Source organism: Eumetopias jubatus, unplaced genomic scaffold (assembly GCF_037043125.1).
Source record: "Eumetopias jubatus isolate StellerSeaLion01/CBP00866 unplaced genomic scaffold, mEumJub1_p1.0 scaffold_4, whole genome shotgun sequence".
NCBI classification, from domain to species: Eukaryota; Metazoa; Chordata; class Mammalia; order Carnivora; family Otariidae; genus Eumetopias; species Eumetopias jubatus.
In genome coordinates, this window is record NW_028274810.1 from 43,200,790 (window position 1) to 43,214,785 (window position 13,996).

The 13,996-nt window shown below is 44.6% G+C and overlaps 1 protein-coding gene across 1 annotated transcript in view; it reads right to left on the bottom strand.

Moving 5' to 3' along the window:
- Positions 1-1,271: 1,271 nt before the first annotated feature.
- ST6GALNAC5 (ST6 N-acetylgalactosaminide alpha-2,6-sialyltransferase 5) overlaps positions 1,272-13,996 on the bottom strand; it is a 167,902-nt gene continuing 155,177 nt past the window's right edge. Inside the window, exons 4-5 of the mRNA XM_028102380.1 lie at positions 13,106-13,213; positions 1,272-1,503 (exon numbers count right to left, since the gene is read on the bottom strand). Of these exons, the coding sequence (XP_027958181.1) occupies positions 1,272-1,503; positions 13,106-13,213 (340 nt within the window). The remainder of the gene's footprint in view (positions 1,504-13,105; positions 13,214-13,996) is intronic.

The following is a 13,996-nucleotide window of genomic DNA, read 5'->3' on the forward strand; positions in this document are numbered from 1 at the left end:
GAATACCACAGAGGTCCTCTCTCTCTTAGTTTTTTTTTTTTTTTTTGCCCCCCCCCACACCTTTTTAGGTGCAAGAAACACAGAGAAGCAGGGGGTAGACAGTAGCCAGTGAGGAAGTTATGTCCTTAACCACAGAGGGAGATAGATGGTAGGAGAATAAAAAAACCCCTAAAATCAGGCTTTTGCTACTGTAGAAACCATATCATTCCAAGTGCAAGGTCCTCAAATGGGTCAATGAGAGGCTTACAGAATTTTAGATTTGGAAGGAAACTTAGGCGGCCATCTGGTACAGGGACATCATTCTAAGACGAGGAAACTCGGATTTATGCCAAGTAACCTACACCAACTATTACTAAAGACAACTATCTTTAAGTTTCTTTCGTTAGTATCTTTTTGTTGTAATAACACAGTTTTTGGTTTTCTGCTATAAACATTGGGGTACACGTACCCCTTCGGGTCCCTACATTTGTATCTTTTTCAGTTTTGTCATTTGGAGAATTTCTTTACGTTAGAAAATGTCACAGTTCTTCTTGAAGCCTAAGGGTTCGAAACACACAACACGACCTTTCCAAGCCCACCGCATGCTAACAATGAGCGTCGTGAAGCCAGTCACTCACCAGTCCCATTCTAGGTGTCTTCCAACCATCACTCAGTGTTAAAGAGTTAAGAAGGAAAAATTACCACATAATCATCATCTATAAAAATACTGGCCTAGAGTTACACTAAAAAACTCTTAATAAATAAATATTGGGCATTTGCTTTATGAAAGTCAGTGGAGATGTGCTCTTCAGAAATCATGTCCATACTTTCAGACTGCTCTTTACAAATCACACATACAGAGCCCAACAGATGACAAAGATTATAGATCAGGTTAGGATACAACAACTTGATAGAAAAACATCCTTCAATTGGCATTTCTACAAAGGAACACAACTAACATGGTTGAGTTGCTCGTGTTTCAGTTTTGAAGGCAATAAAGAGATCCAGAATGTTCTTTAGCCACGGCAGCATCACTGACATGGGTGTTTCGCTCCTAAGGTAACCCCTTTTGCAAGGGATGACACTCATGAGGACCTATTAATTCTGGCATTTTCTCCTTACAGACCAACTGCACTGCTTGGGAGTCATGCCTCTGAGGCATCTGTACATACTGCTTATTGAGTTTCCTCTCCCGATTCTGTCCCCCTTTTGTGTCTGCTGGCTCCGGAAGTTCAGTGCCCCGGCGTCTGATACCGTAGGTACTTGGGATTTTGGTCTGGCACCCTCACTGATCAGAACACAGGTTTATTCTCCGGAGACTTTAGAGCGAGTGATTCTGGTTTCCAGTCTGGTTGAAAAAAGTGAATGTTGAATGTCCGTGCCCAGTTCTTAAAGACACGTTTCTCCGTGATGAAGCGATGATGACTGCCCTTCCGTCCTCGCTCGTGCGAGAGGTACATTGTACATTCGTCAGGTCCAAACGGTTCATAATAGTGATAAGGTACTGAAGGGTGATTGGGATCCCTGTAGGAGGAAAATGAGATGACTGAGTAAAGGGGAAAAAAAATTCCTTTGACTGGTTAAGCTGATGAGCACAACGTATATTTCCAAGTGAAAATGCAACAAAGGGTTTTTCTGATGTATCCACAAAAGCAAGTGGAAAGGTTTTGAGGTTGTGAAATAAATGCACTGAGCATCATTATCAAAGAGAGAGATTAAAAGTAAACCACAGGACCTGCAGGTGTTTGGGATTTAGAAACTACATATTACTATGACCCCACTGTAGTTCTTCCACTCTTGCCCTTATAGTCTATTCAGCGTAAGCAGCTACAAAGATATTTACAAAACAAAACCACACCACATCTCCCTCCCCACACCACTGCCCCAAATCCTCCAGAGGCTTCTAATTATAATAAAAGCATGCCTTATAGGGTGTTACATGAGTTGGTTCTTTCCAGAGCCTTTTCCTAACCCAGCCTTGCCCACTATGCTCCAGCCATACTGGCCTTTCTGGTCATCAGCTCTGCCAAGCTTGACCTTCAGGTCTTGGCACCTGAAGGCAGTCACCTGGTTGTAATGCACTCCTAACCAGTTCACTCTTTCTCACCGCTGGGTATTGACTTCAATGTGTCCTCTACAGAGAGGCTTTACCTGACGCCTGTCTTTTTGCTCTCTCTCTCTGTCAGGCTTATTTTCCTTACAGCATTAATGCCTCTCCAGAATTGCTGTAGTTTACTTGTTTATAATCTGTTCATGAGGGCAGGCCTTTGTCTTGTTCTTCGTAGGTACTCAATAAATAATTTTTGAATTTCTGTTGTTGAAAGAAATTTATATGGAGTTAGCAGCTAAACAGCAAACATCTAAAGACAATTTCTCCTCCAACATGGAAAGTTGATGATCCTAGTTTGATCCCACAGAACAAAGACAGCAAGCACAATGCCACCATTTTCTTCTTGTTGCTCTAGGTAGATGATGGACTCAAATCCAGAGTCTCTAAACCCAGAAATTCCAAATCCTCAAATCCTTGCATTATAGCCCAATAGCCCCAGCATTTTTGTTTCTCTATCCCTATTTCACCTCAAATGAAAAACACTGGCTCATTTCTTTAAGGTAGTGTGCAAAGGATTAATGTGTTGAGGCGGTTAGGTGCCCTGTTGTAGGGTTACTAAAATATCTAACCCCCAAAGAGCCCTGGTCTCACACCGGTTTCCATTCTAGTCCAGTCCACGCCACCTCTTCCATCTTGAAGTCTAGATGATAAAATTAGTCAAGGTATCCCAGCAGGTAAACCTTCCTGCTTGAGCTACACTCACCAACTGGTTTTGATGCAGAGCTTTAGTGCTTTTCTTAAAAGGCTCAGGCAAATCACCTTTCCCTACCTGGTGCCCTGGGGTCCCCACTGCGGTCACTCGGGCTCTACTCTAAGTACAGTAACTTTGTTTCCCAGAGATGTTCATCCTGCTAGACACCTATTTGTTTTCTTCAGAGGAGATCAATACACAAATAGCTTACAGAGTAGCAACTTTACTGAGGTCAGGGATCGAAGTCTTTTATCAAGAGGGGTGTCAAGTTTGTGGCTCTGACAACAATAAACCTTTTGAGCTGCCTCTCTTCTGAGGTTAAAGTTCTTCCAGGAAGAGAGATTTATTTTTGTCATGCAGCATTTAAACATTCCTCATCCTGAGTTGGATGCTATGCTGAATTAATACTTTGCATCTCTCTCATGCTTGTCTCAGAAGTAGCTCTGTGTTCTACAGTGAAACATCAGATCCAATCCTGTCTAGTTAATATAGATTTCACTTCTTTGCTTACTCCAGAAATTGGAATCCCCTTAAAATTTTAATAGAGGGTATTTTCAATGCAGAAAATGCATTCTAGGAAGAATTCAAGTTGGAACTGACCACCATGAAGAAAAGAATAAACAAGATAGAAATTTATGAGGCAAATGTCCCCAGGTTCATATGGCATAATTTGGGGAACTATGCCAAATTCACTGTGGCATGGTATACTTGGGGTTAAGTTTTTATTCCAATATCAATTAGGTTTTAAATCTGATTTATCTGCACTTTGAACATATTACTGGCATCAATCTGATGAAAGAAACAATTAAGCTTCTAAAAATATCATGAGATTGAGTTGGCACCTCGGAATACAGAGAAATTGGAAACCAGCTAAAGGATGCTAGAAGATCAATTTCTTTATTCAGGAAGACCATCTCTTGGAATAAAAACTTATCTGGCTCCCTATTGATCCTCCAGAGGGAGAATTACATTTACACATTTAATTGTTATGATTTCAAAAGGGTCCAAATAAGTGGGGTTGTTTCCACATTTTAAAACTCTGCCCAAATGGCCGAGGAGTGCTTTGTGGGCCTTGAGAAGGCAGAGCCAAAGCACCTGCAGGAACAGGCTGCCATCCGCTGTAATCCACTGTTGCATTCAGGAAGCCCTTCCTAGTGCAAGGTCATAATTCCTTAGGTCTTTTCTCAAACCTGACTTCCTAAAGGCTGCCGTAGCTTTTTCTTCCTCCACCTGACCCAAGAGCAATAGATATCAGCAGAATTTCCACATCAGGAGGCTATCATTGTAAAGGAGGACTCTGGCCCCCAAGTTCCTGTTTGGGGGCCAGCAGAAGCTGAGGGAATGGAGGTATGGGGGCGGGGGGTGGCGGAGATCATCGAAGAGCCAGTTTCCCAAGGGGCTACAGCCGCAGCCTGTCATCAGCACTTCAAGGGCCACCTCGGAATAAATCCTGCCAAATGATGTGCCGAAGGATTTTGGTTTCTTTAGGGAGGAAGCAGAGTGGGGCGGTGGGAGTAGTGAAAGAAGGAACATTCGGTGCACACAGGGAGCTTTAAAGAAATATCATGGCCTGTGTTCTACCTCCACAGATTTGGGTTTAATTGATTTGGGAGAGGGTCCCAGGCACGGCTATTTTTTAAAAAGTGACTTAGGTTTGAGTATCAAAATACATAATGGTAGTACTGGACTATGAAACCCATAAAATAAAAGAAATACCCGTAAGTCCATGAGGATTTCGATAAATAACTGAATCTATAAATAAATGAGGAAGAAGAAATGGCATTTCCTTACAGAAGAATTCCAATTAACAAATCCAGAGAGAATGAGGGAATAGAGAAAGCACCACTAAAACAGCCTTGTAACTGTTGCAGACCAGGTGTGCCGATGAATGAAACATTACCGGGGAAAAAATATGAAGAGAAATAGGTTATTTGCATGAAGTATCTCCCCCAAGATATTTATAAATGACAAAAGGAAAAACAGTAACTTCACAGTGAGTAAACCCAGCAGACACCACCTTAGGGAAGGGATCAAGGTTAACATTGCCAGTAAGAAGACATTTGACATCATGTGTCGGTTGACGCGGGCTGCTGGGAAGGGCTTACTGCTTCTGTAGTACCCTCCCCAGGAATGCACAGCCTCAATCCGATCATGAGAAAACATCACACAAATCCAAAGTGAGGGATCTCCAGCGATAACGACGTTGTGAAAGAAGAGGCTGAAGGACGGTCACAGACAGGAGGAGACTGAGAGCCGGGATAAGTAAACGCAAAGGGATCCTGGCGTGGGTCCTGGAGGAGTTCCGGGACATCAGCCGGACAACTGGTGAAATCAGAATAAAGTCTGTCGTTTGGGTAAGAGTTTTGCACTGCTGTTAATTTCTTAGTTTTGATCATTGGACCATAATGATGCAAAATGCTACCATTAGGGGAAGCTGGGTGAAGGGTATACAGAAACTCTCTGTGCTATTTTTGCAACTTTTTCTGGGTAAGTTTAAAACTTTTTCAAAACAAGGGGTGCCTGGGTGGCTCGGTCTGTTGGGTGTCTGCCTTTGGCTCAGGTCGTGATCTCATGGTCCTGGGATCGAGTCCTGCATCGGGCTCCCTGCTCTGCGGGGAGGTGTGCTTCTCCATCTGCCTGCCACTCCCCCTGCTTGTGCTCTCTCTCTCACTCTCTGTCATATAAATAAATAAAATCTTTAAAAAGAAAACTTTTTCAAAACAAAAAATTAAAAAAAAAAATGTTAATGTTGAAAAGCACCATAGGAGATTCTAACATGCAGCCAGGGTGAACACACCTGATTCAGTGAAGTACTTGCTCAGCTCTGGTGCTTCACTTCCATGATCTGTTCCACGTCCCCATCAGGCAAGGGAGGGAGCACAAGGTCGGTGTCACTGCTCCATGTGACGGCTGAGCAGCCAGCAGGCAGGTGAGGTCCAGCACCTGGCTGTAAGCACACAGCCTCATCCATGGACCATCCCAGCCGCCGGTCTTTACTTGCCCTTCCAGCCCCAAACAGAGCGCTCAGCACTTGACATGACTGAATCCTCACAACACCCCTGGGCCAGAGGTAGCGTTCTGACCCCTAGTTTAGAGATGACAAAACTCATGCATAGAAAAATCGAAGAAGTTTCAGGGCTCAGATTTGGACCAAAGTGGAACTAAGAGCGAGGCTCTGTATCTTGGAAAAACTGCTCTACCAGGTGGGTTTCTGTACCAATGGCACCTCGGGTTCCTGTTGGAACGACTCTGTCCTCGCTGTGTTCTCCCTAGCACCTATGGATAGAGGCGCCCTGTGCTCGGTGGATACTGTGCAGCCAGTCGGCACGAGCAGCAGACGCCTTGTGCTCACTTACAATTCAACTAATATTAATGGTAATGGGAGTTTGTCATGTTCCATTTGTGACTCTCCTAAAGCTAAGCTGCACAACTGGAAGAAGCCTCATAATGTTAACAAGCATGGAAGACTCCATCCAATTCTGGGAATGATCTGGGTTGACCCTGATCCGTTAGTTGGGGCTGAACTCTCCACAAGGCTACAAAGGTCCCAGAAAGGGAATGGTGGCTTTGCTTCTCTCTAGAGCTCTCAGACCCTCTCTAAACACGCTTCTATTCTCGGCATGGTAGCCAGCCTCCAGTAGGTAGTCAGGAAACGCTTGACGAATAGAGCTAACAGCTGTCAAGTGTCTAGGGTGTTCTGAAATTGGCTTGCACTGGGGCCTTTAGGGGTACCAGGTAGCATTCTGAAGAAAATGTTCCTTGTAGGACAAATGTAGCAGGTCTTCCTACACATCTGCTTCAGCCCATTGGGACCTGCTGAGTCACCTTTACTCTGTTGTCTCGATTTCTTGTCCTTCCAGCCTCTTCCGGAAGGAAAACAGCTACACCCCCTGGAAGCCAGTGGACTAATACTGGGGACTCTGGGGCAGACAGAGTGCCAAGAGCCTGCAGCTGTCCACCCTTTATGGGGCAAAGAGCTGGAGTGAGTCATCTGAACCCCCCACTCACCCTCCATGACTCAGGCACCTCCGGGGGTGCTACAATATCTCTTAATAGATTCCACAGGAGAGAAAGTTGATGAAAACACCCCGGAACTGCTAAGGGTGGGTCAAATTATGGCAAAGACAGAAGAAGGAAATCATGGCAAAGAGAAGCATCAAATAATATATTTGAAGTCTACTTCATAAAATGTGAACCTCCTGGGTGCATTACCATTCCTTACCTGTCCTCTGTAAGCATCTGATTCTACACTGTGGACTGTCGCCAACTAAGAACATTCCCTGTTACACTGGCAGCTTTATTAATGTTTGCCAGCTAATAATTCTAGCAGAATCAACTCTCTGATATTCACGATACCTTTGAGATGTCCTTCACATTATGGATGAGATATTAATTTAGTTCCATGACAGTGATCACTCTGAGTCATTACTCTGCTAATTAATACTCGAGAAACGATGGGTGACAGAGAGTTGTAAACTTGGTAATGTGTTAAGTATGACCAGAAATAAGATTATTAGGTAGAATTTAAATGCTTGGCCCATTATTATCACAAATAATTTACAGTGGAAAATGAGATTAAAAATACTCACCATAACTTAGTTTGGAAGGCAAAGATAACAGATTTTTTTTTTCATTGCAGTTTATAGTCCATCTAGAGAGCATGGATTTGGCTTCCTATATGGATATGGCATGACTTAAGGGTCTACTGTCCACACAAGAATATATTTTGAGGCTGTTTCTGGTGCAACGTGGCATTAATTTCCCCCAACTTTCAAAATACCGATGAGCCTGGAGTCCAGTGATAGAGGCAGGATGGAGAGTAATTGCCTGATGCCTGAGCCCCTCTGGGAAGACCCGATGCTCGCTCCGGCTGAGAACAATGAAACAGGAGGCCGCCACTGCCTTCCTAGGACCCTTGAGATTTGAATTTGCCATTTGCTAATCATACTTTTCATTCATCGGGCACTTTTCGGGCTTGGGATAAATACAGTATCAATATCTTAAGCACTGCCAAGGAAAGGAACGTTTATCTTTATTCACTGAGTCAATCAATACTGAGTCCATACTATGTGCCAGACACAATAATAAGCCCTAAAGACACACATGTGGACTGAGCACTGACCCCTCCTCTTGACGAGATGACAGGCAAATAAAGAATCTGGACAAACCCATCCGTGGGGGGGTGGGGTGGGGCAGGGGCACAGGCAGGGTCTGACTCAGACAGGAGGTGAGGGAAAGCTTGGTGGAGGAGGGTGTGCTGCACGTGAGACCATGGAGGGAGGTCCCACAGACCCTAGCTCAGTCACTTCCCTGCTCCGTGACCCTGGGTGGCTGTTTTAGGTCTTTAAGCTTCACATGTGAAATGATGATGAGAATAATGTTGATCTCATGGGATTATCATAAAGCTTCCATGAAATGGTGCATGTATTCATACTAAGTGCAGGACCAGCGTGTGTTGTGTCCAGAAAACTATCAGCCATGAATAGTATTGTAAAGAACCAGCAGTGATCAGCCAGATTAAGAAGGAAAGGGATGGAAATTCCAAGCCGAGGGCCAAAGGCCAGATGTCTGCAGGGTGAGTGCCTTTGTAAGTTTTCCCTATGGCCAAAAGAAGTCTGTGTGGGGAGAGAAGATGGGACTAAAGCCGACGCACAAGCCTGGTCCTGGAGGGCTGCGTGCTAAGCGAGGGGGTGGGAACCAGGCTCTAACAGCTCTGGGGCGCGACTGAGGGGTGAAGCTCACAGAGGCAGGTGTGCTCTCTCCAGAGCACTGTGGTGTCTGGAGGGGAAAGAGAAAGCCCAGAGCTGGGGAGAGAAGTCAGCAGCTACCGCGACACCAAACTACAGGGGAAAGGCTTACGTGCTCGTCAGATGACTTTCACTGTTGGATTCGGCCAGGTTTTGAGGAACACGTCCGTCCATTTATATGTCCGCTGCTCCCATCTGTGGTTTTAAATATGAATGTGGGGCTATCGTTCTTCCTGAGGAGTCCATGTGCTTAATAGTTTAGGGGCCAGTAGAGGTTTTCTTTCCAAAGAATGAGTCCTGGAAGCAACTCAGGCCCTTTGGGTGGAGGGGTAGGGAGGCCAGACCTCCGGGAGAGCTGGATGGAAACTGGGAGCTCTAGGCTTGTAGGGGCGAACCTATCGACCTTTATTTTGGGGACCGGTCACTCATGGATGGCTTAGCTGGGTAAATTTAGTCCCCTACTCCCTCGCCCCCTCTGTCCCCTCCCTCATCCCATGGATATAACGGCTGACATTCCCTTTGGGTCACTGCTGCCTTAGGCTGACAGGGATGACCACAGAAGTAGCCCAGTGTTTGGTCTCTCTGTGCCTTGGTTTCCCCGGCAATAAGAAGGCAATGATTAGATTCTCCTGAAAGGTGCGTGACCATGTGACATAGATTGGAAAGCAGCAGGACTGTAGCTTAGACCAGAGGTTGTCAAAGGTCTTATTTGCCAGGCCACCCCTTGTTAGAGAAGAGCCCCAATGTAAACCAGAGAGAAGTGGGTTTGCTCTTGATGGAGTGGGGATGGGTGGGCTCAGCCGTCATTCTCTCTTGGCTCCTTGCCCCTGGTCCCCCTGGGAGGGTCAGAGGGATGCAAGGACCCCTCCGAGTCCGGCAGGAAGTCAGAGGTGGATATTTGAGTAAAGCTGCGGGTCACTGACAAGCTGCCAGTGAGGATTTCCTCCCACAGGTACCTGTGAGCCTTCTGTCCCTTCTGACTGACTTTGTCCAAGTGACACTCGGGAGACTGAAGGCAGAGACCCTGTCTTATTCATCTCTGATTATGTCTTCAGCACGCAACAAGAGTTGGTTGAGGGAACGAAGTCTCTGTGGTTAATCTAACAAATAACCCCTTTTGAGGATACTAGTTGTGTCTTAAAGTCTGAAAAAGTTAATTTACCAAAAATCAGCAGTTGGCTCTCTTTTTGCTTGCTGAAATCTGGCCCCATGTGCCTTACCCTTCAGTCCCGTGAGACACTGGGCCGCTTTAAGGAAGCAACAGAATGGGCAGGTTCACTCGAGCCGCCCCGGGTGATGTCCTGTGGGAGCTGGAGGCCACGTGCAACCAACTCCCAATGGGGTAGAAAAGTGGCATCCCGTTCATACAGGAGGCCACACAGGTCCTTCCCTTTCTAGCACCCAGGCTCTCCTCACCGCCTGGGCATCATTTGTTACCGCTCGCTAGACATCTCCTTAAAACGTGCCAATGGGCATCCACACTTGCAGATTAGCGTGGCCCTTCACCTGATAAATTTGTGCATGCTGAATATACACCAAGGGTGTGCCAAGCCTTCCTCATCTATTATCTTGTGAGATTATCATATAAACCCTTAAGGTAAGTACTGTTGTCTTCACCATCTTACAGATATAGAAGCTAAAGCTTCAGAAATAGTAAGTAACTTCCCCAAGATCACTAAGGTCAATAAAGTCAAATAACTTTCTCCAAGTCATACAGCTTCTGAGAAGCAGAAATGGTTATTTTCTTACCCCCATGAACACCCTTTCACTATAGCACTAAGGACAGAGTAGAGGACAGGGCTATTCATTGACTTGCTGTTTATGAAGCATCTGCTATAGGCGAGGATGGCAAACATCTGCGGTCCTGCGCACCCGGCCTCCAACACTGAACCAAACACATGGAAATCACGGCCCTTGGAGAGTTTATACTGCAGCAGGCTCAGCCAGCCTGAGCTCTGCCATCTCCCAGAACCTTCCCCGCCATTTCTGGGTCCTGGTGATCTCTTACCTCCTTAAGTCCTAGAGCTCAGGACACATGAACCCTGCTTGGCCCTTATATTTCTCAACTTCTTCCAAAATAAAAACAAAAGGGGGAATGGCTAGACGAGTAGCAGGACTGACGTACAAGTTGCTTTTTCATTCTCTGGTGGCAGATACTGCTTGCGAGTGTCATTTGACTCCGAGAGGCTGTGTTGCGCTCGTCACGTTTTCATGTGGATAAGGCTTACAGTGAGTTTCTAGAAGGCAAGAGCTGTGTCCTATTCGTTGAACCCCCCTGAAGTTCTTGGTACCTTTTGAGGCAACTCTCAAGTATTTAGGAAAACCTTAATAACTATTTTCTATATCTTACAATATCCTATTAATTATTAGTAATATTCATAATACCAGTAGTCTTTCCTGAGCACTAACTGTGTGCGGGACACTGTGTCAGACATTCTACAATCCACGATCTCATTCAATCCTCACCATGACCTGCTGGCATTTATTACTGCTTTCTTATTACCATCTTGCAGATGAGGGAAGCAAGGCTCAAGGTCACCTGGTTTCTAACTGGGTGGTTCAGCTAACTGGTCCTGGAAACAAAGGTTAAAGGAACTTGGGAGGGAGTGTGGGCTGCTCCTGGTTCTTTCCTCCTTAGCCTCCCTGAACAGGCATAACCACCGAACAGGCTGTTCTCTCCAGCCTAACCGTGTCTGCCGCACAACACCCAGCACACTTGTCCACTTGCTCTCACAGCACGCAGAGCACAAGGATCCTCCCGAAGAGTTCTTGGAGAAAGCAGGCTGTGAGAGCAACCACTGAACCTTTGGGATGGAGGCTGGGGAGCAGACCGCCTGAGCCGGTGGCAACATAAGGTACACTGATAGTCTCTTGACTCCCTCGTTAGCACCATTCTGAAAGCTGTTTCCCTCCTACGGACGTGAAGTCGTGATGAGCTAACTCAGAGCAAGAGAAATGACAGGTTAACTTGCCTTTCATTTGTTTTCCATAATAAATGGAATATTTTCTTGAACACTCTAAGTCATTAACATTTCAATTTATTCATGCTCTTTCTCTCCGGTGTCCTAATGGCAATATTACATAATTATACCTGCCATATAGCTATCAAATTTGATGGCTCTTTGCGTGCCCATAAGCACCTGCTCCCACTGCCTTTGTTAGCCTGTTGGGTTGAGGAGGCAGTTTGCTTTTTTTTTTTTTTTTTTTTTAACACTATCCTACCTTCTCTCTGTACATGGATTGCTAAATAGGGAAACAAGGCCAGTGAGTTAAGTGACGAGGGAATGGGTGGGGATCCAAGCTAACTCTTGCCATGTGCGAGGCGCTGTTCCAAGCACTTTATGTGTATTAACTTGTTTAATCCACCGGCGACCCCATGGCTGAGTCTACAGTATCATCACGTCCACTTCTAATGAGGAGGAAGCTGAGCCACAGGGAGACTGAACAAGTAGCTCAAGGTCACACTCGGTTAGGAAGTGGCCAGGCAGAGCTGACTGGAGCTGACCTCAGAACGCACACTCTTCCTTACACATCAAGTCATTCCTGGGGACCAGTGAGTCTCGGCAACTATCAAAGGCCTCTTCTGTCCAACCTTCTCTTCTGTGCCCTCTCACATACAAACTGGTACTGCTGCTGTGTTGGGTCTTTGGGTTAAAGAGAGTGGGAGAAAAGTGGCAAAGTGGTAAATCAGCATGATTAAGTCCTTTCCTGTCCTTGCATCCAACCTCCAAACTGCAGATTCTGTGTAAAATGCCTATGGCCTTCAAGAAGTCATTAGGTTTCAAACACACGAAGGTATAAGTAAGAATACATTTTAATGAGCAAGTTCAAAATGCTCCCACCCCCGGTTTTGCCATTTGAAGATCAGGGTGGGGGCCATATGCAGGTCATCAGGCATTCCTGAAAAGTAGGGTACTTTCTGAATGTACTGGCATTGCTACTTTAAATCATGGGTGAATTTTCAATCAGGCTGCCACAAATCAGGCCCTGAGGTTTTCCTCAGGGCATCTGTGGGTACACACCCCTGGCCGGGCACATGCGAGGCGGGAACTTAAGGTAGCAGCAGAGCTGTGTGTATGTTCCCTTTAAAGTGGTATAATAATTATGTCTGTGTTTTTTGACTTAGAAGCACAAACCAAGGCTACTGGGGAGGAAAAGAGGCTCAAAGCAATATTTTAATTTTAGAAAACAGACCTTACTGTCAAAGAAATGGCTCTCTTTAATTCATTAAAAATTACCCTATTCCTTTCAAATGAGAATAAAACTAATATTCTTTAATGCTTACTCATCATTAGTATTATGCCAATTATTGCATTACTTTTGGTTGATAAATATTCAGAGGATAAATGAAGCCCACAAGATGGATTAATTCTCCAGCAGTACAAACAAAAACTTTCAATATTTTATATCACATAATTAAATGCTGTTTGTTGTTTCTAGAACCAGAACTTGGGACATGTTAATTAATTGCTTCAAGAAGACAGTTAGACATGTTTCATGGTTGGTATTTGGAATCAGATATTTATAAACCCTGCACGACAATGCTGAGATGAATTACACTTGCAGAATAAATCCTACCTGCAGAAGTCTGGGGGCACCATGCCATAAACATTGATCCTGTCACAGAGCTCCAGGGCAATTGTCATTGTGAACCAGCCAGTGCTGAGCCAAGTGTTAGAGATCTTCCTGGAAGGAACAACAATTAAGTCCGCAAGCTGGTAAAGTCATCATTATAACCATTACCATCTTAAATCCTTTTGGGAGCAAGGCTGACGATTAACACATACTCTCTCTCTGTCCAGTTGGTAAATAGCTGAAACTTTATCAGGTAGAAATCTCTTACCAACAGCATCGTATTCCACGGTACAGTGATAAATGATATTCATATTCTACCATGGTGGATTATGACATGGAAGGATGCTCAAGCGACTTCTACATCATCAAAGATGATGATCAATGTTGCAGGGTTTAAATGCGTATGACCACAACCCAATTTCTTGTAAGATGACAATTCCCGTGTGTCAACTCTTTCTTTATTAACTAGAATACTTGACTAATTAGAAATATTCCTTGTTCCCCAGGCAGGCTAAATGATGAAGAACTTATTAAATATGTATAAACACACAGATGTGTCTATGTATTGATTGATATCTACTGATCGATCAAACAATCTTAACGTAAAAGCTTCCCTTCAATTAGACTAATTAACATTGACATTTTGAATGAATGTCTTTCCTTGGGAAGACTACATTCATTTGGGAAGGGGCTAATTACTAGAGGAAAAGGACCACAGGAATGCTTATGCTTAATTGAGCATTTGCTTTATTTTACCTCAGAACATCCAGGGCCCTCTAAAACTTTTTTTTATTAGAAGATCAAATTGACAAAATTTAAGAAATGAATCTGTGTGTTCCTAAATTCATTCATTTGCCCATTCAAACATCTGTACTGAGCTCCAGCCACGTGCCA